We start from the raw sequence: 26,114 nt of genomic DNA, 5'->3' as shown, positions 1-26,114 counted from the left end.
TTTTGCTGTGCTGCACCAGCCACAGTGGACTGTACTTCACTTTTTCAGCTCCTCCATGGTGTTGTTTAGGTACAGTAAAAACAGGCTAATGCAGCATCCTGCTCTGTTTGTTTCCAGCTGACTTTGAAAGGGTGTAGGGAGGATTAGCTGCTGCTTCTGCTGCTATAGTTACACATGCATCCTGAACTGGATCATTAATTTGCTGAAAGGTGCCTGCTATATACCATGTTGTGTCTAAGTAGACCTGGGCTCAGGTCAAGTAAAGCAGAGCACCGTGTGGTTACAAAAGCAAAGTTGTGTCCTGACAAACAAAGGGACTCCAAAGCACTTGGTCAAATGGTTATGGGTTGTTAGACAAATCCATTTATATGCATATATTAATAGAAATAACACAGCAGGAGCCACTGCACAGTAGTGGGAGTATTATCCACATGTTTTTCCACATTAGTTGCCAATTTATTGTCCTGTAAGTTATTATGGTTAACTTAATTTTTGCCAGTAAGGCTTGCACATCCATTATGGTCCCATATGTGTGAAAAAATCCCACACTTTTCCCAGAAAATGCAGAAAGAATTAAACCCGCAAGCATATATATGTGTATATATATCTAGCATTTAGTTGTCATCAGTTTTTCCACCACATGTTCACAATGTACAACACAGCATCTCACATTTGTGGTCATGACTCAGCAGTAAGGCAGCTGTGACCCAGAATAACCACGAGTGTTTGGCAACAATCTCAAAGACTTCAGAAAGTTCCCGTTCCTCCCAAATCATCCATTATCCAAACACATGTATCCCCCCTCTATGGCGCTTTAGCCGAGTTGCCTTCAAATAACCTAATTGTTTAAACATAGTCCAGGCCTAACGTTTATTCATTAAAAATGGAGTGTACGCCGACCACTTTTCACCTCTGTCTGTTTGAAGTTGTGCTTGAAGAGAAGTAGAATCAGTCGGTCTCATTAAGATCTTACTTTTGTCAGTCAAAAGATGATGGAAACACTGCTGAGATTCATTGTTGTACCGTATGTACAGTGTGTGTTTTGTGCGCCTTGCATTGCTGATAATCCGTCCCCGCAGTAATTGAGGCTCTAATGTTCTCTGCTCACAGAGAAGAGAGAACCCGAGCCTTCATTTAATATTAAACCCTTCTGACTGATCCCCACTGACACTCCTTTAAGTAACTCTTACTTGTCGATGGTGATCGCTGGTGGCCATCTATTCTCATGGCCTCTTTAGAGATTGGCAGAGGAGAAGGGAGGCATAAAGGGCCGTACGCAGCACTCATGACAGCCCTAATTGGCCTGCTCTAATAGACCTGCTCTACATTAGGATGACACACACGCACACAGCAACACACACCCACACAGGTGGTTGCTCAATTCATCGCCGCTTTCAGTGTGCCAAGGCCAGGATCAGCAGCGTTTCCACAATTCACCACACACAGACAGAGTACATGTTTGCATGCATCCAGCCAACACACACACACGCACAGATGTGCAAATGTGGTCGGATCACAGTACAATAAATTGAAGGGAAAAACACAGACATACTGGCTCACACGGGCTTATGTATATCAGAAAATGCACTCATCAACGCTCCAGCTGGCTGTTTCAGAACATCTGTCCAATCAACAGGTAGCGTAAAGGCATGACACAGATCTATGGGTGGCTGTGACACAGATGCATGCTTGCACAATACACACATGTGCATTTAATGTGTGTATTAATGTGTATATAACCCTTAAATAGGCCTTTTCTGTAATAGCGGATGGCTTTGACCAATTTCATTGGTTTCTGAAAGCTGTTACATGATTTTAGATTAATGTTGCAAATAGCTGAAATTGTGCACTAATATTTAAACATCGTAGCAAAGAAATCAAATGAGTTTGTGATTGACTGATGCTGTTATTTCTTTTTGTAAAACCCTTTCATAGGGGTTTACCGGGAAAACAGGGAGGGAAAACATTAAGCCTTTATTAATTTATGTTTTCTAAACGACTTTATTAATTTTGTTTTTAGTTTTTAAATCTTTACCAAAATCATCATCATAATTATTTAATGAAGGATTCTATGCATAAAACTAATTAAAAGATAAATAATTGAATGAAACTGAAGCAGTTTCAGTTACAGAGTTCATCGTCAGGGAACGTTCTCTCTCCTCTTGATGTTGGAAAACAATGAATTGTTAATATAGACTCATTTAAACAAAATTAATCTATAATATATTAAATATCATGTCTGTCCAACCCCAGAGCAGACAGAGACAAACACTAAGGCATGCGCAGGCCATGCTAATGATGACGGAGCTCATCAGAGTGGGTAGAAATCCCTTGGACCCGAGACAACATATGAAAAGACTGTTCTAAAGAGTCTTATGCAATGTCATGCAGACTCAGCAGCACACAGACAACCTGCAGCTATGATCCCCTTCACGTTTGGGCCACTCCCTCTGAGTCTTTTACATAACCAAAGGGAACGAACATGTACGTATGTCCTCATGATTCCCAAATGCCCTTCTCATACTGCAGGCAGATTACAGCCGTACCTCTTCACCCTCTTATTGACCAAATCTAACAGTCGAGCTTCTTACACTGTGGTACAATGCAGACAAATCCATTTTACACAGAAAGCAGGAGAGAGAGCAGCTTACAGCCTGTTAAACACAACCCTTATCTTTTCATTTACAGTGTTCGCAATCAAAATGTCATGTTCTGTTAAAGGTTAATTTTTTTCCTCTAACATCTTTATACCACAACCAGTTCACAGGGGAAGAAGCATTGCACCTGTTTATCCTCGTGAAAACACAGCGGGCCAGATGTTGTCTGGAATCGTTGGTTATGTCGTGTGTTTTTATATCTGGACAGATTATTGAAATGGCTATAGTGAATCCCCTTCATCTATGTGGAAACGGCAGAAAGGAAACCTCCTGTTGGATATCTGCTTACAAGAGATTACTGACTGAATGAAGTGTACTCTATGGGTCACTTCCATTTCTCAGTTCATGTTTTCTTCAGTTGAAGAAGCAGCTTCTCCAACATGTTATAACAATTAAAAAAGTGATGCCTCGTATAACATTAAAACATATGATGACTTATTGAAGGCTAGCTAGCAACTGAACGGATAATACAGTGACATTCTTTCATTTTAGGTACAAATGGCCACTGTCTTTGCTGCAGATCTCTCCTTCTGTTGTACCTCAGCAGAATTTAAAGCTGCTGAACTCTAAGGTCCAGTGTGTAGGATTCAGGGGCACCTAGTGGTGAGGTTGCAGATTGCGACCAACTGAACACCTCACGCTTCACTCTCCATTATGGTGGCTGTGAAAATGGAAAATTTTATTTACAATAATTTGGCTGTAATTTACTTTAATTTACTCCTTTCCAATACTGCACCAGCATGACATTTGTAAACTTGATCCTCTTGACCCTCCTGCAGCAGATTATGCAACCCCAGCATCCTTCACGTTGTCTTGGCCTTCCCTTGTGCTGCTTTGATGTTGGTCTGGATATTTAACCTTGTTGCATGTTTGGCCTTTTGTAGCATTATCTGAAATGCTTGCAAAGGTGTGTAAATATACAACTGAATTTAACAAAGAAGCTGAGGGGATTGGCCTCTGGCTTTGCACGTTGCTGATGCTGAATCTGGTTTGTACTTGGTGAAGTTACTGGTTATGAATGATGATACCCCTCCTAACCATTTCTCTTGTCATTCATCTTGCCCTCCAACCTGTAAGGAGATTTACATGTATTTTCCAAGTATTTGGGGACAAGATGATAGCTAAGCCAGGATGGAATATCCATGTTTGTGACTGGTGGCTGATGTGGTGTAATCCACCCTAAGCTCCTCCATGGATGGGATGTGGAGGGGGGTCAGTAAAGAGGGTTGTGGAGGGCAGTTCTGTCACTGACCATGCTCGCTGACAATGATGGTCAGGGCAATTTGTGTGCTCTGGGCTTGAAGTTTGTGCTTTTCTGTGTCACATGCTCTTTTTTCATGCCATGCCTGTGAAGCAGCAGAATAGAGAGGTCCCAGACTCGGGCAGAAATCTCAGTGTTTTGGAAATATGTAAAGATTATGGGAGTTAAGTCAGTCACAGGTATGCAGACTGTGTAGGCAAAGTTAATACTTGGATTTGACCCTGTGCCTACGGGTGAATGCTGGACCAGAGATCGGCTAATATGTTAAATGAGCAGCAGTAGCAGTGATATCAGCTGTAAACTGAGGAGTATTACATTCTAGCCGTAGAATTATCACCTTAAAAAACATGGCAGACAGTACAGTTAGTGCCAGAAAATGGCTGTGGCTAAAGAAAGCAAGTGGCTTGGGTAAAGGTAAACAGATGTAGGTTCTCTAAGCTGGAGTTCTAATGACTTCAGCTGTTGTAGAGGCAGCTTGTTTGTTGGTTTGCAGGGGTAAGCTGGTCCAGGTGGTAAAAACTACTGTTGGACTGTGATGATACCATTTCTGTCTAGTTTTGTGGTCGTGGAAAGATTAGTTTTGGAGATGTACAGTATGCTAGAAAAATGCACGGTGTCATGAGTAACTGTGTGTCCTGATTGATATTTAGCATGTAAATGCCATTATGAGACCTGGCTGAAGAGGAGGAAGAGTTGTTCGATACACAGTTCTGGTTAGTTTTTGCTTTGGACGGCAGCATTTAGTGTGTGGTTGCAGGTCTAGAGGGTTGGGAGGTGATTCTGGGACACTAGAATGGTCCAACTCAAAAAAATAAACCTAAGGAGAAGTTGCCAACTTGCCAACATCATCGACCTCATTCATACACTCTTCTATATAATAGAGAGGATTAAGACAGATGTAGGCACATTACACAACCCACTGTTTTCACTCTCTACATCATTTAAAGCTTTTGATACCAGGGGTGTTGATTTCAGCTGCAGTTTGTAGTGGATCTACACAAATTCTGCTGACTGGACACTTGAGCTGGACTTGGCTCATGATTTAGAATGTAGCTCAGGCTTAGCAGATGCAATGTGGATATGGGACTAGCTGAGCGGACTCTGTACTCTTTGCATATTTATATTTAAACACAACCAAGCCAATGTTGGTCCAGAAGCTTAAAGTGTGATATTAACATGCAAGTGCTACTGTTGGTTGGCTTCATTCGTCACAAGCCCCAGAGTGAGAACAGAATCCAGCAAAGCTGAAATGATTAGTCAATGAATTGATTATTTGATTGGCAGAAAATAAACATAGACAATTTTGGCAACCAGTTAACTGTAAAATTAATTTTAAGCCTGTGCTCCTAATCCCCTTACATGAGATTAAAACGATTAAAACTCTATTATAGCTGCAGACACTGAGGATATGGACCTGCTGGTCAAATAAAGTAAATAATAATAAAGTAATCAAGTGGCTTTTCTGCTGTATTTACAGAGGAACAGCTGGATAAAATAGACGTAATGGTCCTCAGTGATTAGCAATCAGGCTAATGTTGGAAAGTTCTGCTTCTGTTTTCAGTTCATACTGTGTGTGTGTGTGTGTGTGTGTGTGTGTGTGTGTGTGTGTGTGTGTGTGTGTGTGTGTGTGTGTGTGTGTGTGTGTGTCTGTGTGTCTGTGTCTCAATAGTATGGGACCAGTGTAGAAAGTGTGTGAACATTCACCCACACTTCTGAGCTCACAGTGTCCCTGCGGTCTGCAGCTCCTAAGCTTATATTGCCTTAGTTTCACAGTTGATTGAAGGGAGGGTTTGCTGTGGCTCAACACTGTACTCATTTTAGTGAAGCTGGACGGATCTGTAGTCAATAATACTCGCTAAAGCCCCAGCTGTTTTGTTTTAATCAGATCCCAGGGGTTTTGGCCCGGCTAAATAAGGTTGGCTAATGGTGGGGAGTGACCCAGTCCTGTCTGCAGCAAACACCTCCCCGGGGTGTCAGTGCAGAAAGGTTTAGGATATGACATTAGGAAAGTGCTAAATCACTCCGTCTAGCTACTGTCTGTGCACACCCTGACTGAATGCACCACCTTAAAACATTGCAGTTCAGTTATTGTCACATGTAGTAGAAACGCTTGTGCTCTGACTCTCCGTGCCTTAAACACAAAGGAGGACACACACTGCAGATTTGTGCAGACTGTGTGCACTGTGACTTCGTACATGATGTACACAATATGCAGTACACAATAAGACAGGAGTTTGAGGTGCAACCATCAGCTGTTCAGCAAACTGAGTGCCTGTGGAAAGAAAGTGTTACTGAGATGGGTAGTGTCTGATTCGATGCTGCGGTAATGTTAGATGCATCAAGAGAAACTTGAAACCATGACAGCATCAAGTATGAGCTATTTTATTTGCATGTTTAAACTCTAACCTCGTAATCTTATGAGAACAGTGCATAATGTGGCAGAGTGGTCTGTTATTAGTAAACACTATAACTATAATATTATTCACTCTACCTAAAAAATATGATCTTCACTTCCAATTTAATCAGTGATTTCTGTGATCTACAATCTAATCTGCATTAATGGTTTCCTATAATATATTTAATCTACTGCCCTGTATTCTCTGTTTTCTCTGATATTCATGGGGAGAGTGGCAGGAGGCTTTGGACAGCTTTTATCAGCTTGTTTTATGTCCCAGAATGAACAAAATGCAGCATTGTACAACATGGAACAGGAATGAGTGTGGACATCATCAGTCCACTGACGGCACTGTGTGTTAGAGGGTTAAAGCTTTTAACAGCACAATGGGACATTTTAACAGCCATTTACACAGAACACAATATATAAATAAACAGAAATTGGACTTCATGCCGTCGATATGATTAATTCAAGAAGTCTTTGATCAGCCTGATCCTGATGATGAGCTTGGGACATCCTTCTCCATAGATCCTTGTGCTAGATGGCCTTTCCAGTGAGTCCTCATGCAGTATGTGGACTCCCACAGATACCACATTGCTCTTTCATCCTCTCAAAACACAGCAAATGCTAACTCCGAGTCCTAGTCGAGCGCAAAATAGACAGTTTTGCAAAGACTTGGATCTTTTTTTTTTTCAGGACTTTAAAAACGGGCTTTTTTTTTTAAGTCCAAGAGAGGGAGGAAGAGATGTGTGTGTGAGTGTGTGTGTGTGTGTGTGTGTGTGTGTGTAGAGCAGTAATCCTAAGAGACTAAAATCACTGTCCCATCTGGCCAGTGTGTCATAGTCCGTGTATAAGGGGAATCCTCCTTTAGGAAACTTACCCTCCATCACCCCACTTTGTCTTGTGTCTCATTCATCCACCTGAGAGGACAGAAATGTCCTCTTTTCTGTAAAGCACACCCTCTTTCTGGAAATGAACTGGGTCATATGAGCGTCCAGTGTACAGGTGTGGCTCACATGGATGTCTGATACAGTAACATGCTTCTCTGTTGGGAATACTCAGAAAATGAGGACAAAGGCGAGTGAATGGTGACTTCAGTGCTTGCAGCTTTTGCAAATCTTTTGTGTGGGAGTATATACATTTCCGCATTACTTTGTATGTTCCATGAATAATAATAAACAACAGATACTTACATAAGGCTTCCAGCATATGGCATGTAATCCTTCTCGTACACAGCATCATAATGCACCCACTGCTGTGTGTTTTGAAAGTGAGCGCCAACATGATGGTGCTGCATGCAAACACTGAGTGTCATGTAAAAGCACTTTAAAGATGTGTTCCAAGGATTATTTCTGGTGTGGTGGAAATGCACACAATTGACTCATAATCCTGCAGAGTCAGGAAAGGCCAAGCAAAGCCCCTCGTGAGCCTCTTTGAAAAATTTGGTTGAATAAATGAACAAGGAGATGGACAGCACAGTGGTTTAAGAATGAATATAGCTGTTGTCTAAGTTGGAAAATGTCTCATTAATGTTATAGATACCCAATCTCAGTCACCCCTCTGCCTTCACTATCACTTTAATCCCATCTTCCCCTCCATCCTCCTCTCCCTCCTTCCCTTTCTTCTTCCTGTACCTTCATTTAGGTGTGCTCGTAGTGGATGTTCAGCCCACAAGGCGTTATTTGTAGACTATGTATGTACACTGACAGATGGACCGTCTCGTTGGAATGTTTCCTTGTTGCGAGGAGACGTGGAAACATCCTGTCAGCTGTTAATACGAGCAGATTGATGACAAAAAGAAAAACAGAGACACAGAACCTTGAAGTCTTTGTAGGACAACTGGTTATTCAACAGCTTGTTTATTTTATTTTGTAGAAAAATGTGTAAACCCAAGTAAACCCTGTGTAACAGCTCCCATCCTTCACACCTACAGTTAACATCTTGCCTCCTGGTTCCCTTTTTAGAGTCTCATTAACCAAAACAAATGTGTCCTGTGCTGTCCTCTCTGAGGAAACGGTCACTGAAGCTCGGCATCCTTTCATTAATTTGTGTATGTTTCTGTTTTCCTGGTGTGCTGTGCAACTAGTTACCATTTGGCAAACAAATAAAATGACTGCTGGTTTCAAAATGTATTGAGGGTGAATTGAAGGTAATTATAAAGATAGATACACCCTAACCCTGATTACACAAAAAGTGTGCTCCCTGTGCAAGTGAAGGCCAGCAAATTCAGTTTTTGGCTTTAGTTTACTACTACGGAGGCTCCTGTAGAAATATTTTGAATGTTGTTGCACCATTAACAGAAGTTTTGAGGGGTTTGTGCTGTTTGTTGACAGGGTTTTGATGCTGTAAAGGCAACATTTTGCTTCCTCTCTTTCACAACCCTGATTCCAAAAAGTTTAGATCAAACAGAATTGGCTAATCCTTTTGAAAACAGTACAAACACAATATGTTTAACATTTGACCAACGTCACTGATTTTTGTAAATATCTGCTTATTCTGAATTTGATGCAGCAACACGTTTCACACAAGTTGGGACAGGAGCAACAAAAGACTGGGAAAGATGTGGAATGTACGGAATTCCATAGGTAAACAGGTTCACAGGTGAGAGTATCATAATTGGGTATGAAAGGGGCATCCTGGAAAGGCTCAGTCGTTCACAAGCGAGGATGGAGCGAGGTTCACCACTTTGTGAACACATGATTGGATAAAGGAGAGTAATACATGAGCTCAGGAACACTTTGTAAAACTGTTGCCGGTAAACAGTTTGTTTGGAATCGAGGTTGTAGTTGAGTGAAGGTCAGATTCCCAAATCAGTGATCATATAATGGTGTTGTCAGCTTTGTTATTTTCTTATTAGTGAAACAGTGAGTGATATGTGATGATGACTGACTGAAAAAAACTGTTCCCTCTCCCTCCAGCTTCCTTATGGTCCTCGTGTGTCTAATCTTCAGTGTCCTGTCCACCATAGAACAATATGCAGACTTCGCCACTGGAACCCTCTTCTGGATGGTGAGTATTTTAATCGTGCAGGTACATCAAACAGAAACCTTTCATAGCTTTCATAGAGCTCCACACTTGACAGCTACACCCAGAAGCATCTTCATAATTCCCTCATGTGAATTGTACATTTAAGATCGCATCAGTTAAAAGGTGCTGCTCACAGAAATAAATGATATCAATTACTGTTTTAAAGGCTTTTATCCAAAACACTTTATAATTTTCCTTTCATTCACACTCACACACTGATGGCAGTGAGCTGCTACACAATGGCCAAACACTTCTGTCATTGAACCATGGGTGTGCACGCCCTTTAAAAACACACGCATGATAGTAGTCGTGACAAAATTGATCAATTAATTGGTTCATTGGCAGAAAATGTGCAATTTTAGCAACAGATTAAATGTGATGTTAATTTTCAAGCAAAAAAGCCAAAAAATCACTGTTTTCAGCTTCTCAAATGTGAAGATGTGCACCTTTTTTATTTCAGTGTAAATTGTTTTATTTTATTGGGTTTTGGACTGTTTGAAGCACAAAACAGCATTTTTAAGATGTCACATTACGCACTTTGAGCCTCTCATATTTATTTTACATTCCCTAAGATTAACAATTATAAAACAGATTAAATGGACGATGACAATAATCACTGCAGCCCCCATCATGTCACACATATCTGTTAAAGACGTTGTTATCACTGCTATTTTTTGAGAAAAATGGATTTCACGATATTTTCTTGACAATTGAGAGTTTCCCTGTGGAACAAACTGTTTTCTTATTTATAAGATTAATACATATTTTCTTAGAGAGACGGATCGAGTGACAGATGGCTTGTCTGAAAGTATTAACGCTTCACTGCAGTACCCCCCTGTATCCCCATGATGGCGACAGAAGATCTCGTCTGGGAGGGATTCTACCCGCCATCTTCTTACACCTCAGCTCAAAGATATTACAAAGCTCAAAAAGAGTAATCACTTTCTGTTATTGCAAATACCACAAAACACCTGCCAGCTTGTACTGCATTCATCCAAAGCTCTTGACGGACAGTGACATGCACATACTGCACATTACTGGCATGGGAATGATCCGGAGCCTGTGTTTTTTAACCTGTTGTGATGACACCAGTTATGCAGAATCATTTGGCTCCACACAGACTGTGCTTGCTGATACTTGCTGGTAAATTGACTTTTTTGTGGCTTATTAGGCTGTTAAGGCTCCTAAGTGATGCAATAAATCCAGGGCTTACAACAGGTAGAGGAAAATTATGGCTGCAGTTTGGAAACCCTACAAAGAGCTTGCATCATCCATCTCTCGCTCGCACACTGTGAATATAAATACACACGCAGCTACTGCGAACTCGCACAGTTTACACAGACATTTACACAAAGGCTGCACATACACAGACATACACAGGCGCACACAATCACAAACTACACACATGCACCACCTCCTGAGTCCCGGGGGTAAACAGAGGACAGAGTGGACACTGTGTTCTGTAAACTTTTGGCCAGTGCCCTTTGAAGACCTACTATCACGGTTATTCATTTATTTTTACCCAGGAAGAGCCAAATACTCTCTATCATTATCCCTAACTCTCTTTCTGTCTCTGTCGGTTTCTTCTTCGATCTCTCCCTCCTCCTTCCACCTTTTTTTCTGCTTTATTACTCAAGAGACCAGCAGGAATCAGCTTCATAAAGTCAAAGAGAGAAATTACTGTTAGTCTTTAGTCTTGATATGTCGAACGCTGCTTATTTGTACACCTGGTCGTGTGTTCCTATGTGTGTGTGTGTGTGTGCATTTGTAATGTCTGGTTTTAGTTCAATATTAATTGTGAGATAAGATAATCCCTTATCTTGTGTGTGTATGCATGCGTGCACTTGTGCCAGTGTATGTGTGTGTCTGTGTGTGTGTGTGTGTGTGTGTGTGTGCGTGCGTGCGTGCGTGTGTGTGTGTGTGTGTGTGTGTGTGTGTAAGGGGGGTGGAGCCCTGTAAGCAGTGTCATGGTGGCATATAGTGGTGGTAGTAGCTATACTTAGAAAGTTCAGGGTTAGCTGACATCCGTGAATCACAGGCTGCTTGTTTTGGACAGCAGAGGGGACATTAGTCCTTGAGGATATTTGGCCTTCAGGGCAGCTGCCAAAGTAAAGCTGGCCAGGCTGAGCGGGAGGCACAGAAGCATGTACACACACACAGTCTCTCTCTCTCTCTCTCTCTCTCTCTCTCTCTCTCTCTCTCTCACACACACACACACACACACACATATTGCATGGACCTCTTCTTCACCTGGTCATCACGTACTTTAAAATTTCAATGCATATTTCACAGCTGTTCTTCTGCCCTCAGTAAGTGTGTAAGTGCGGAGATATGCAGCTGAACACACCCCCAGCCTTTGAGGATTTTACTGCAAGCAGTTGTGAAACAGTGAAAGCAGCATTAAACAATAAAATTGATGAAGAGTAAAAGTTCCTCAATCCCACAATGCAGTACGCTGTGCTTAATATATTTATTTAAATTACAGTTGTTCGACTCAACAGCTGTCACTGATGGTGTGACATGATTAGTGTCTGATATGTGAATTTGCTGCTCACTGTTGAGTTTCCTTTATATAGAGTGGTGAATGAGTGAACAAGGGAGGCGTTCTGGATACAGCCCTGTGCTGTGAGGGTTAGGGGTGAATGTGTTCATTTATCAAATCATGAGGTTTTGGTGACCCCCTTACTTTTTATGGAGTGGCACCCGTAGATTATGTCCACTACAAGAAATATTGAAATCTAATGGGAAAATTGACAAGAGAATGTAAAAGGTTTTATGGCAAATCTCATTTTGAGTGACGCTGGCAGGAGCAGTAACAGCGGTTATTGCTCCCACAAGCCATTCATGTGTTTACAGTCATTATACCAGTGAACCACAATGAATGAAAAGGACCTAACAGGAACCAAACTGGTTGGTGAGATGCAATAATTTTGTCATGTGATTTGGACAGAATCATACAGGCTAGAGGAAATGAAATACATCAATGTTTTCTCATATCCTTAAATCTGTTATAAATAGCTCACCTCCACCATTAACATCCATGACTTGAAAAAGCTTTATGAAGTTTATGAATGACTTTGGGTGTATGTGTGTGTGTGTGTTCCTTATAGGGACAAAACACAAGTCTCCATAATGTAAGTCATTAAATTCTAGGCTGAAGACGTGGGTTTAGGTATAAGGGTTAGTATGAGGCAAGTGGTGGTTATGGTTATGATACAGTCAGGGTTAGAGTTAGAGTTAAAGTGTGTGTGTGTGTGTGTGTGTGTGTGTGTGTGTGTGTGTGTGTGTGTGTGTGTGTGTGTGTGTGTGTGTGTGCCTGCGCATGCGTGCACCTCCCATTGTAGTGGGGCACACAGATGAAGCAATCTAATCACATTTTCATCTGATACTGTAATTCTAAAGCGGCTCCTCCAATGAGCTTCATCCTCGTCTGGCCTGATGAGATTATCGCAGTGCAGGCTGTTTTCAGTAAACATGTAGTTGCCAGTTTCTGATACACACTCAAAAACACCCCAACATCTGGGTGACCCATTTTATGGAATTATTATGACTAATCCCTTCAAATTCCCCAAAATCATGCATACCTTTGACTTTCAAATGTTACCCAGATGTTGTAATTACTAAACTGGATGAATTTGGATTCTGTCAGCATTTTGTGTTAGTGTTGATGTTTTGGTCTGTGTGAATGAGGTTTTGTGTCTATCAAAAGTTCCCACCTTGTTTGTCAGTGATGTATTCAACTCTGTATAGTTCATAATACAAAGAATAAGAAATACTTGTGCTGATATAAGCTCATCTGCCAGAACGAGCAGCACCTTTCAGTCAGAACTGTCCATGGATTATACAGTGTTATACAGACAAAGCAACAGGAACTTTAAACAGTCTTTTACTTTCTTACACAAACAATAAGGTTATGGCTGACTGGGCAAGTTCAGCTGAAATGGATGTAATAGGTAGCATGGTCCCAGACCTCTGAATGGCTTCCCAGATCTTTGATTTGTTCAGTGATTCAAATCTGAATGAATGAAGTGAAACCAAATGGTAATTCAGTCTAATTATCAGGCAACCATATAGAGACTTACTGAACCATTTCTGCCTGTCTCTGTCTTCACTTCTGCCTCTTTATCTGTCCCTCTCTTTGTCTATAACTCAGTGACTGAAAATGAGCAATTCATGGAGATGAATAAGGGGCATAGGAATCCCAGGCCAGACGACTCATGTGCAAAATCTAAAGCTGTAAACATGGTTAATTAATGAAAATGAGCAAAGTGGAAACACAGCACTATTGCAAAAGTATCACTAAATGCACACATCAGTGCTTTTTCTTGATGTGCTGATAGTGGAGCGACACTTTCGCCAGGCAAAATAGTGTCTGCTTTGACTGACAGGTCATTGTTTTGGGGGCTCCGTGGTGCCGTGTTATTGCAGCAGGGCTCATGGTATTAGGTTTCATACAAGGGGCGGTCAGGGAGCAGCCAGTTCAAGCAATCAACGAGATGGCCACCCACACGGCCTTAGGTTTGAACAGACAGTACGGTGGCTAAATATTATGCATGCACGGTGGCCAGGAAAACGATCTCCGTCAGACAGGCTTAATTAATTCACAGAGGCACACATGCATGCACATAATGGAAAAACATATGCACAGTGGCACATATTGGAACATGACTTCAGCAACCTCAGCAGATATGCAGGTGCATATAATTATGATTCCAAATCAAACCCTTGTGTTTCATTTTTTCATAGTGAGTATGGTTATCAGTCTTCAGGTTGTGCAGAAATGTTTAAAGTTATGACGAGAGCTCAAATTGATGATTTAGCCTTCTTATCTGTTAGGCAGCAGTTTGATGGCATTTCATCCTGTGGCTTCAATCACTTAGCCATTGACCGTGTCTCTATATCAGCTGTCATCAGCCATGTTATCAACCTCCATCTTTCCGCCTGGGTGGCTGGGTGATCTCGGTACTTCTAGACCACCTCAGTGTCGCTCTTTCTCTGTCTCACACACCTGTCGTTACCCACTCATATCATGCCGTAAATGTTAATGATTGATTATAATGGCCGTAATGCTTTTAGATTAGTCTTAATGCACACCACAGTGCTATCAATGCATTTAATACCTTATCTCCCTCCACATCCTCTCGTCCTGCATGTGTTTCACAATCGTTGTCTCTGAAGTGGTGGATTAATATAACCCTTGCTCTGTGTTTGCATTGTGCCCCACAGGAGATTGTGCTGGTGCTGTTCTTTGGCACAGAGTACGTGGTCCGGCTGTGGTCTGCAGGCTGTCGCAGCAAATATGCAGGCATCAAAGGACGCCTCCGTTTTATCAGGAAGCCCATATCAATCATAGGTGCACCTGGCATTTTCCTTTGCTCCCATGTAATACAGCGGATGTTGTGATTGTTCTTGTAGATCAACATGCAATGTAGCACTTCATTTAATACAAGGTTTCATTGAAACTGAGGTGATTGTAACCTTGATTTTCTCTCTCTTTCTCACAGATTTGATAGTGGTTATCGCCTCAATCATCGTGCTCGGTGTAGGGTCCAATGGCCAAGTGTTTGCCACGTCTGCCATCAGGTAGAGAGTCTTTTGTTCTGTGTTGTATTATTTACTAATAGCTGGACAGGGCTGAGAAGATAATGAGACCGATGAGGGGGTGTTGTGTGTTGCAGGGGCATCCGTTTCCTCCAAATCCTGCGAATGCTCCACGTGGATCGACAGGGAGGGACGTGGAGGCTGCTGGGATCTGTAGTCTTTATTCATCGACAGGTGGGTTGAAAGTGTTCAGGTGAAAGCTGTTTATTCAGTGTTGTATGGTAACATATTAGATTAGAGGAGCTCCTGTGTCCGCCTTCTGGGTCCGGCTGTAATTTACTACTTATTACAACAAATCCAATGAGCACAATCAGAAGTACATACACACAGAAGCCACAGCAGACCTGGCTTTATAAGGAGATCATCAGGGTTGCCTTGACTTTTGTTTCGCTGTATCCTGGTACACTCGTTTTAGCATTTTCTCAGGCTGATACACAATGAAGTCAGAGGATGTAATGTTCTTTTCTTAATCCCCGAGGAAGACCGTGTTCTTTGGCTATAGTCAAACCTGACATTCACTTCTCTTTGATGCATAAGAAGAACAGGACTGATCAGTGAGGACTGTGTGCAAAGGTCAAGAAAACAGACGTAAGATGAATCTAAGACAAGCCTAATTTGATTTGTTGCCTCTCCCTGCTGTCAGATGACCGCTTTATCAAATGACATGCTCTGTTTAGTGGAATATATTGCCTTTAACATCTTGCCTTCTGTGTCAGTAAGTTAGTGGAAAGGATCAGACTAAACGCATTAGGATGTGTGCTCGGGATAGCATTTGGTTTGAATGCTTCATTTAGCAATATTTCCATTTCCATGTAAATGAAGGTACTGACACGCTTAGTCAAAAGCATTTTCAGAAACAGGACACATCGTATCTAAATCATTTACTATGTTTACAACATTTGTTGTATTTTACCTGTATATACAGTAAAACAAGACAGATACAAGACAATGGTTACATATCATAACCCTGGTTTTATGAATGCAGGTGAAGCCCTCTAACAAAGCTCTGGAGGTTTAGACACTGCACTTATTGACCTTTGCCAGTTAATCAACCTATTCAACATTATGGGGCTGATTCTGGAAAAGACTCTGTAAACTATTTCTCATCGTTTACAGCATGTCTTAAGAGACAGAAAGGTGACTTGTTGGAAGTTTCCACTTGAATTCATTGAACTATGGTCCTATTTCACATCGACCTCTGACGTGTCTCTGTAGGGCGGCCCAAACGTTTTCCCTTTGACGACTAAAACTTTAGTTAAGTTAATGTTGGGCTTGGCCAAAAGCAAACACCTATTGTAATGTCACCAACCTGGCTCCCTAATGCAAAATTCAATGATTAGGCCATATTGGCAGTCGACAATATCCCCTGTATTCAGGCACAGTCAGCACTGAAAGACATGAGGGATCACTGGTGGGTCTGAGCAACATGTGGGGCAGAATCTTTGGACAAAGCCATTTATGGCTGAAGGAAAATAGTGAATTTTTAGTATGGTGATACGGATGGCCAGGTATATTTTTCATAATCTTTCGTTCAGCATTTTCATGGTATCGTCTTTGGTCGACTTAACGTGTTTTTCAGGAGCTGATTACCACCCTGTACATCGGCTTCCTGGGTCTGATCTTTTCCTCCTACTTTGTCTACTTGGCGGAGAAGGATGCTGTGGATGAGGAGGGCAAGACGGGCTTCTCCAGCTACGCCGATGCCCTGTGGTGGGGCGTGGTAAGCAGCTGAACTAGACAGTAGAAACTGATTGTGCATAAGAAGTCCTTCACTAATTTAGTTTTTTTGCAATGCATATATTACGTGCCTCCTTGAACGTGACTTGAATTTCCCAACATAGCCTACATACCTGAAAGGTCACATCACATGTACATGAAAAAGGATTCTTCTCTCTGAGGAGCTGTTACAAATTATCTGCACAATGTACCCACAAGTGGAGTCTTAACCAGATATGGAGATTGCTGGCCACCCTGGTTAGACCAATTATTGACCTCCTTGTGTTTTTATTCTCCTCATTGGTTCTTCGTATTGCATGCATGTGTTGCTGCAGCACTTAACGCAGTGGCAGGTGTGTTGATGTTTTCCGTGCGTAAAGCTGGTTTTGCTTATTTCCCTCTGTACGGAGGCTCGGGTTTCCAGAGCAGTTAATTAAACATTTGAATTGAAAGCGCAGAGTAATGAGAAACCTATGGCAGCCTTGTGCAGGGGATCAGCGTGCCACAAAGAGACGGTAATAAACCATTCACCTCTGGGCTCTTTGGCTCAAAGAACTTTTAGAGCACCAATATAAAGTGTCAGTTCCCTTAATTAAAACTTTAATTGTGGGATTACTACCTTTATGTAACGAGGGTTAGAGGGGTCACATTGCTCCTCACTGCTCTTTGGAAAGTTGAAGAAAAGCTGTTATTTGTGTTGCTCTGTTCACAATGTTGAGACGAGAGTCGCGGCTGGGGATTTGCACCTTTTTGTTTTTCTGAGACTGTAAACTTGAGGGTCACGATATGCTATCACAATAGGTTCAGTCAGGTTTGTGAATGTAAGTGTGTTTGTGTGTGTGTGTGTGCTTATTGAAATGAGATTGTGCTGATTGGAGAATGCTAAGCTCTCCCAGCGTGTATGCCTTTCTTGGCATGATTTCCACATTCGGATGTGCAGGTGCGAGACACAGCTGGAGGACAAGCCAATGCCATGATTCATATCCCCCTCTCTCTCTCTCTCTCTTTCTCCCCGTCTCTCCCTTACCTTGCCTGCTTCTCTCCTTTTGCCAATTGCTGATGGTTTGGTAATGGCTCTCTGATTTTAACAACCTTCACTAACTTCAACCAGGACGCAGTGCTATACTTGCCATTTTGTAGTTTTGGTGCTTATGTGCAATTTAAAGTGGGTGTAATCACACATACAGTACGTATGCATGCAGATTAGTATGCATGTAAACAGACATGCATGTACACACACACTTACACATGGTCAAAGTCCAGGCTTGTGACCTTTGTGTAGACATGAGGAGGTTTTTGCCACACACACCCTACAGTCTGAATGAGAGGAGTGTTTTTCAGGAGACCATTCCCCTCTGATGGTCAGGAGGACATTGTTTAGTCATCGGATTTGTGGATGAGGGATTAAATCCCCCGCCACTCCACCCACCCCCAACATACACCCACCCGCCCTTCCCGCCCCTGCTCCTTCTTTTTTACTCCCAAAGCCCTTTTAAGTATCTCACCTTACATCAGCCGCTTTGTGTTAGCGCTCCGCGGCGGCTCACGCGGCGATACCCCATAGACACCCACAGTAAGCCAAGTGTGTTCTGAATGTGTCAGAATTGGCTCGGCTTTCAGAGCGGGTGTACATGCAAATGCAAGAGGTATTTGTCCCCCCCCTCACCCTAGCAAATTCCTACACTCACTGAGGATTAGTGGTCGGGAATCTTACTCCCTTTGAGGAGCAAGAAACTCGAAATGCTCCGGCCATCGCTGACAGTTGTGGAGCAAGACCAGAGCCGCTGATGTACTTTTTCTTTATTGTCTCACTCCCTGTTATAGACTGCTGTGGTAACGCTTAGAGAGCACTGCACTGACTGACATTTTCATTTCATCTGCAGCTCTGTGAAAATAAGAGGGAATTTGGATATCTGTCTGAACAAAGGTTAGCTTAATGTAAGACTGTAATGCTTAACAAGTAAGGCGAAATTACTTCCAAAGTGAGGTTCACTTGGGTAATAAAAGAGTTTCTTGTTACTTGGCTGACTTTGTCAGTTATTGAATTGGATTATTGAATCTCATGAGCAGATTTTTGGGATATATGAAGAACAGATGCCCTCTGGTTTGCTGCCTCAACCTGCACTTTGTGTAGCTTTAATTTGGTTAAAATCACATCAGGCCCAAATGTTCTGACTTTTTTTTTTTTTTGCACCACTGAAGGGGCCATGTATGCTGCCGGACTTTTCTTTCAGACAGCTGTCACACATATATTTGCAATCTTCTCATAATAAGAGGAACTTCATCCACTCTCTATCTTTAGGTGACTGTCACCACAATCGGCTATGGAGACAAAATCCCTCAAACGTGGATAGGCAAGGCCATCGCCTCCTGCTTCAGTGTCTTCGCCATCTCCTTCTTCGCCCTGCCTGCTGTAAATATAATTTTAATCTGAATCATATGAAATTTATGAGCTGTAAGGATTTCTTAACCTCATTTTGCTTCATTTAGTTCCAGCCTTATTACAACATGTTTGGCTCGTGTTTTTCATTTTTAGCTCAGATGTCGCTCTCTGAAGAAGTTCAATTAGACTATTTGTTTATCGCCATCCTTTGATTTTTTTGTATGATTCTGGATCTACATTTCTAACCTCTACGCTGACTGCTCCAGCTTTAACACAGGTGCAGATACAGTCTAACCTAATTGTCCAACCTAATTCCTTCTGATTAGGGTATCCTGGGCTCGGGGTTTGCCCTGAAAGTCCAGCAGAAGCAGAGACAGAAGCACTTCAACAGACAGATCCCAGCTGCAGCCTGCCTCATCCAGGTACACTTTAGCATCGTATGGTCCTATCTTGGCTTTAAAATATGCGGTGTAGTAAGCCAGAAGGTATACATTAAAAACCAGGTCAGACACAGTCCATCAATAATTGAACAGTAGACACATGACCCCTATACCACAGTTTGTACTGGACTGTGAACATGGTTGCAAAATCTCCTCAGTCTGATCCTGATTTTTTCAAAAGGTGCAAACTTGCACTTCCACATCTTGCCAATGTAAGCTTCAGGAAACACTGGAACCTGAACAGAGAAAATGAGTAACAGTATTTGTTGTCTGCAAATTCCTCCTGAGCCATGGAAAAGGTGAGCTGCATCCCACTTGCCAAGAGTGAAATGGTAGACGAGCAGGCTGCTATGTTGTGCCAAAAACTAACCATTACAAGGATTACAGTTACCCTGAACACACTGAGACACAACCACAGTTCAGACACCTGTGACACAGAAACACTTAAATGTCTGTGAATGTGGAGGAAAATGGGCAAATTATGACAGGTTATGTGGATCAGCGCATTAACTTGCATTAATTCTGTGTCTTCCTCAGACGCTCTGGAGGTGCTATGCAGCAGAGAAACCAGGCGGCTGTGCTGCGACTTGGAAAATGTATGTTCTAACTCCGCAGGCTGTCACCGTGGTGGAATCTGACAACTTCAGCCCTAACATCAGGAAACTGAACATATCGGTAATTATGACGTTCAACGTAAATTCAGAGCCAAGGGTTATGTTTTGTGCATTTTTCAGTCGCAATTGATTTGACCTCAGTTTCCTTCTGAGGCCACTCTGTATCCCTTAAACAGGAAGTATGGCTTTGATGTTCTGGGTTTTGATCCAATCTCTTTGTTTCTCTTTTAGTCTTCCACTGTTTATTGTGTCTCTTTACTTTGATCCAATAAAGGTGAAACCCCATCCAGGAAACAGCATCCAGCCTTTAAACACTTTGCTCCTATGACCGTTCACTTGCTCATTTTCCTCCTGCAGATAACTCATTTTGAAATGACAAGACACATATGTGGTTTTTTTTCATATGTGAGACAGACGTTTTCTTTTCCAGTCGACATTTGAAAGACTCTTTTGAGCTTGAGGTGCGGAGCATCACGAAGTCGACAATGGAGCGTTGTCAGAAAACGCTGTCAGACTGCGATACCGCAGGGTGGATTTGCATAAGTCTGGCCCATGCTGTATTGTCTCCTTGTGCAGTTCACCTTTCACAACAATATTAGCGATGTTGTGCCAAGGCCATACAGCATAAAAGGGCAAGTTAAGTTCCCACAAACATACACACACACACGTGGAAGGACACACAAATACACTCACACACGGCAGCCCCACCCCCCTCCCTCCCCCAAGGCCTGACTCCACCAGGATGACTCGGGGCCTTTGTCTCCGCCGGACAAAGACTCAGTCAGTTGAGATGATGTCACTGCCGCCTTTCTCATGGGAGTAAACCTTTGTCTAGTAGAACAACAACAAAAAAATCTTTGTGTAGCATTGAGCCCACATGTATTGGGGAGAATGAAGGCTGCTTCCGCTCTTTTCTGTTTCAGCATGTGACTTTCTCCTCTGACTTCCCTCTGTCTCCCCTTTCCTCCCCCTGTCGTTCGTAATTCCTCTCCTGTTTCTTGTCTGTTTAACGGACTTTATTTCACCCTCTTCAAGTTTTCTCTCTGCCCGTCCATGCCCTCGTCATTGTCGTTCACAACGGTTTTCTCCCTCTCCCCTTTATATCTAACTCCATCATTCTCTGTGTCTTTATCTTTCTCACTCTTAAACTCAGTGTCTTACAGTCTTTCTTGCTTTTTCCTCTTTCAGTCTTATGACACCGACACCCATCACCGCCTCCCTCTCTCACTTTCTCTGCTAATGAGTCATTCAAACCTCGGGTAGTTGGATTGAACTGCTGGCCAATTGTCAATGCCAAAGTCTGATCCACTGAGTCCTAATAATTGAGTTTCTATAAAGGCCACGTCCATGACGTCGGTGTGGGTCAGTGGGTCTAAGGATCGGGCTGGAGGCACCATTCAGGTCCTCAGAAACCCACTGACTCATAGCGCAGATAGCTATGATCTCACTCAAAGAAACTGAGATTAAACATGTACATCTGACGTCACCAGCGTGCGAGAATAAAAATTTGGTGAGATTATGATGTATAAGAACAACGTGAACTACACATGTTCCAACAGAAAATCCTGTGTTTCGACATTTCACTGTTTCTTTGGAATAGCATGGCTTTTTAACAACTTGCTGAAATGGCTCAGTAACTTCACTTAATCTTCAGAAAATACATTTCCTGGACAATTTTGAACCCCTGAAATGTATTCAAGTTTATTGTGTTTATTTATTTATAATGTTCAGTTACAATGTTGCAGTCTTAAATTTGCATAAAACATGTACATTTGTTAATAGAGTATAGATGATTTACAGTAAGACTTATTGCAATTCCTACCCCAAACACACAGCATTGGAAACAAGCAGACTGTCGAGCAGCACAGAAAAGATAAATAACCAGCACTTTTCAGCCAAGAAGTGCACAACCACAACATGCATCAGCAAGCAAAGTGACGAGTGCTGCTTCAGGTTACAAAAATGGCTACTTTGTCTCCACTCTATGTTAATTGATTTTGCTTGTTGATCGTGCATCTTCAATACTGAAATTTCAGTTTGAGCTTTTTTGTTTATGAGATGAAGAGCCTGTCAGGAAAAACACAAAACACAGAAGCAAATATTATAGACAACACTTAATCCAAATAGGAATGAATCGTTTTCTCAAATTATTCTGGAATATTTTCTCCTTGCATGAATGAGGCCTTACAGACAAAGTCACTGACAACCTACGAGCGTCCTGTGGTAAAGGAGTTTGCATGCTCCAGTGACTCATGGAGCTTTTTTGTTGGTCTCCTATAATAATTTTGCCTCTGAGGGGCCAAAAAAGAGCCTTTCAAAGACTTTATGGATTTGGAAAGGGAGATCCCGCCTAGATCCAGAACTGTAGCAGGAGCTTGCTGGCGAACATTTGGTTTGCAGAGCTGGTTCACCTCTGCTGATCAGATCTTGTAATTGTGATTAGAGTCTATCATAACAGTAGTGAAGCACTTCTTTTTTATTAACTGAGTTGATATTTCCTCTGGCAGAAAAGGGGGCCCAAAAGGAGGGTGAAGCCCAGAGGTAATGGCTCTATGGGTGTGGCCTCAGAGAGGGCCGTATCGATCCCCCAGATCACCTACGACCACATTGATGACTCTGTGGAGAAGAAGGACGTCTCGTTCTTCCAGGAAAAGCCAACAGGGGCTGTTGAAGGTAATACACTGGAAAGAGCGCTGCTCGTATGTTCATGTAATGCACAGTATCAAAACAGTTATCAAACACATATCAGGGGTTATTGCTGCTTGCTAATTTTAGCACATGTTTTTCAAAGAAACCTCAGCTAACCTCTGTAAATTGCCTTTCTTCCAACAAGTCCGGCCCAGGCAATTCAACTAGCCAAGATTACACATGAAAGCTCTGAGCCCTGTTTTATTACTGCTTGATTAAACTGACTTCATTTTGGAGCTCCTAATAACAGATTTTTTTAATCTAAAGCTCGACACCTCAGAACGCCGTGTTCTTTGAAGAAGGTGTTTTTGAATGGCGCTGAATATCGTTGTGAAGTTATCTTTGCCGTTTCAATACCGTTCAAGGCCAGCTGGCAGTGAAGCCTGTGTCATGTGGAGGACATTTGACGAAGTGAATTACTGCAGTAATGAAACCAACTTTTTTCTGTTCCTGTTAATACAATTTTGTTTGATGAAATAATGTGTGTTGAGGGCCCTGAGATGATGTCATGCTGCCTTAAAGGCCTTAGAAGTCCATTATTTCAGTAAAAGTTTGATGTGTTTTTGCATTCAGTGCATTTAATTGGCCAAAAAAAAAAAAAAAAATTCCATGATGATTTTTATAGCTCTTGCTTTATAAATATTAGCTGTCAGCTTGTACTTTTGTGTTGGCAGGGGTTTGTCATCCTTATTTTGAATGGCTGTGAAAATAAATCCTGTAGATAAAGAGATGAAGATAGATAACATAAGATCACCCTAAAAATTATGTTGCCAGCTTAACAAATCTAATAATGCACTTGCATATTTTTACACTTTTAGGCTAATAGAGTCCAAACTAGAAACTAGAAAACAAACATTTTACTGATTCTTATAGATCTGAAGGCAATGAATGACTAGAAAGACGGTGCTCACAGCTGTAGGATTATGCTAATGATTGCTTCTGATATATCCTGTAGCATTTAAAAAACACCACATGGACATTTTAACAAGGTTAGAAACTTGATTTACATGGGAGGGGTCCCACACCTTTACTGATATACGACCAAACACCTGTAAATCCAATGACTGTCCCATCAGCTGCTCTTTGTGTTTAGTACTAATTAGTAAATGCTATCATGCTAACATGCTAAACTATCATGGTAAAAATTGTACCTAGCATGTAGCTCAAAGCAGTGCTCTGACAGAGCTGCTAGCATGGCTGTAGACACTTACTCTTATTCAAAATTCTGTCATTGTCATATTATCATCGTTGTTCCAGCTTGAAGTTAAATGTAATTATAGAACAGGCGACCATAATGTGGCTTTTAAAGCTAACCTCTTGTAGTTTGGTTCTCTTTCATTCACTGTTTCATACAAACTGTGGAGACCATTACACATTATGGGAGGAGTTGTTATGTGCCGCTTTCTCATTTTCACACAGTAAACAGAGGCCCTATCCTGATCCCCTTAGACCCAAGATGGCTGCCAGGTGTCTTCAGTAGGCCAGATGGAAGCTATTACAGCCTCAGTGGTGATTAGAGGTCATGGTTACAAGCTCTTTACTGCTTCACTTGTCCCTTTTGCTGGCCACAGACACTCGAACTGGGCTTAAGTGGAAAAAACTTTAAAATACGGGCTTATCAAGGTTACAAGTGGGAATTTCTCGTAATACCACTGCAGTTTACCAATAATGCTGCAGTCATGCCAAAGCCAACTTAGCAACAAAAAGCAAAATGACGATGTTGATTTCAGATATTTTAATGGTTCCTAATTGTTGTCAGCACGCGTACATAATAATATAAACTGTTTATTTTATTTTATTATTTTTTTAAATGCGTGTCTATACACACAATATATGATTGATGACTGGTTGGTCAAGGGGCGGCGGTGGTCTACTTCCTGTGTTAAAAGACATCCCTGCTAAATGAATTGACCCAGACTCCAGGTTAATAAATGCACTTTATGAGTTTTTCCTGTCAAAGCGTAGTATCATAAAAGGAGCTGGAGTGGCATAAACTTGACATAAAGGGAGACCATCACTAGAAGAACAACCACTTATGAGGGGAAAAGTTGTTTAGTTTCCTGCTTAATTGGGTGGATCTTAGATAATGAAGGGGAACACATGTCTTCAGTGCATGTGGAAAAAGCAATCAAATCAAAGACAGAGCACTTAGATTACATGTACATTACAGAGTACATTTTATCCAGTGTTACTTCTCTTTATTACACATGTTCAAGCTGTCAACATGCATGAATTGTATGTTGTAATAATTTTATTGTTTTGCTGATATATTCAGTAAATAAACATTAATAGATGCTGAAACCATGAGGGGGAAAAAGGAATTGGCCAAGCTGTAGATGGCATAAAACCATGTAAAGAAGCCTGCAGCCTGCTGTCACTAATGATAATGTGTAGAGTTGAAACAGCGTGGGACTGTATGATCTCTGCTTCAGAGCCAGCCATAAAGTAGACATCCGCAATGTTAACTGTCTGCACCAGGGCTGCTGCTGCTATTTCATTTATTGTTTTAACTTCACAGTTCCAGCATGGTGCCGGGCTGCTGGATTCATTAAAAATGAGTGAGATGCAACTGTTTTTTTTTAATAGTTTTATTAAAATACGTTCTAGATTAATTTAGATTTTTCTGTCAGGGTTTGCGAGTCAGCCAATCTAAGTTGCATGGTAATGCAGTTTGGGTGTTTTTGTGATTTGCAAATTAAGTACATGGTTGCATTGAAAGAAAATATGGATGAATAGACAATCTCATCTGTGCTTCATGCTTTTCCTATACTGTCATGGACACTTTTTCCTATTGTCAGTAGCATTTCAGCCACTTTTGAGCTGCGGAAAAAAGTTGTAGACATAGCGTTGACATCATCACATTTAAGTTGATATGGTGACTTGTTAGCAAGCAGTTGCTTATTACAGGCTACATTAGCATTCATTTGGAGTTGTGTTTCTGGCCACCTGGTGATTGTGAATGCAATACTGACTCTTTTTTAGCTTTGTTTTTGGTCTCCTCCGACTCCTGATTGAAGTATCAGGCTCTTTAGCTGCTAAAAGCTGCACTACACTCACCGGCGACTCAATAAACTGTGTCTGTTGGCTGTTTGGTGCTGAACAGGGAGAGTGCACTTTATGTTTGGAGCTTCGTCATTGAAAATAGCTCACTGCTTCATCTGAAAATGATGCTTTGAGAGCAGTGAGAGTGATGTTGTAGGCAGCTAAACAATAAGCTGAAGTTGACATTATTATTATAAAAGTATTGATAATAGCCACTTTAAGTAAACGCCTTCAAGTGAAGCATGTGATGGCAGACATCCAGTATGTTGTCCTTGTCAGTGAAGGAAGAA

General features: G+C 41.7%; 1 protein-coding gene across 1 annotated transcript in view; it reads left to right on the top strand.

Annotated features, from left to right (window-relative positions):
* Nucleotides 1–26,114, top strand: part of kcnq1.2 (potassium voltage-gated channel, KQT-like subfamily, member 1.2) — a 100,208-nt gene that overhangs the window by 1,675 nt on the left and 72,419 nt on the right. The window contains exons 2-10 of the mRNA XM_070972190.1: nucleotides 9,232–9,322; nucleotides 14,567–14,693; nucleotides 14,845–14,923; nucleotides 15,019–15,115; nucleotides 16,521–16,661; nucleotides 18,960–19,070; nucleotides 19,367–19,462; nucleotides 20,018–20,155; nucleotides 22,602–22,746. Coding sequence (XP_070828291.1) covers nucleotides 9,232–9,322; nucleotides 14,567–14,693; nucleotides 14,845–14,923; nucleotides 15,019–15,115; nucleotides 16,521–16,661; nucleotides 18,960–19,070; nucleotides 19,367–19,462; nucleotides 20,018–20,155; nucleotides 22,602–22,746 — 1,025 coding nt within the window. The remainder of the gene's footprint in view (nucleotides 1–9,231; nucleotides 9,323–14,566; nucleotides 14,694–14,844; nucleotides 14,924–15,018; nucleotides 15,116–16,520; nucleotides 16,662–18,959; nucleotides 19,071–19,366; nucleotides 19,463–20,017; nucleotides 20,156–22,601; nucleotides 22,747–26,114) is intronic.

The sequence above is a fragment of the Chaetodon trifascialis genome, chromosome 10 (assembly GCF_039877785.1).
Source record: "Chaetodon trifascialis isolate fChaTrf1 chromosome 10, fChaTrf1.hap1, whole genome shotgun sequence".
Taxonomy (NCBI): domain Eukaryota; kingdom Metazoa; phylum Chordata; class Actinopteri; order Chaetodontiformes; family Chaetodontidae; genus Chaetodon; species Chaetodon trifascialis.
Note: the sequence above shows the minus strand (reverse complement) of the source record. Positions and strands in the feature narration are given on the sequence as shown.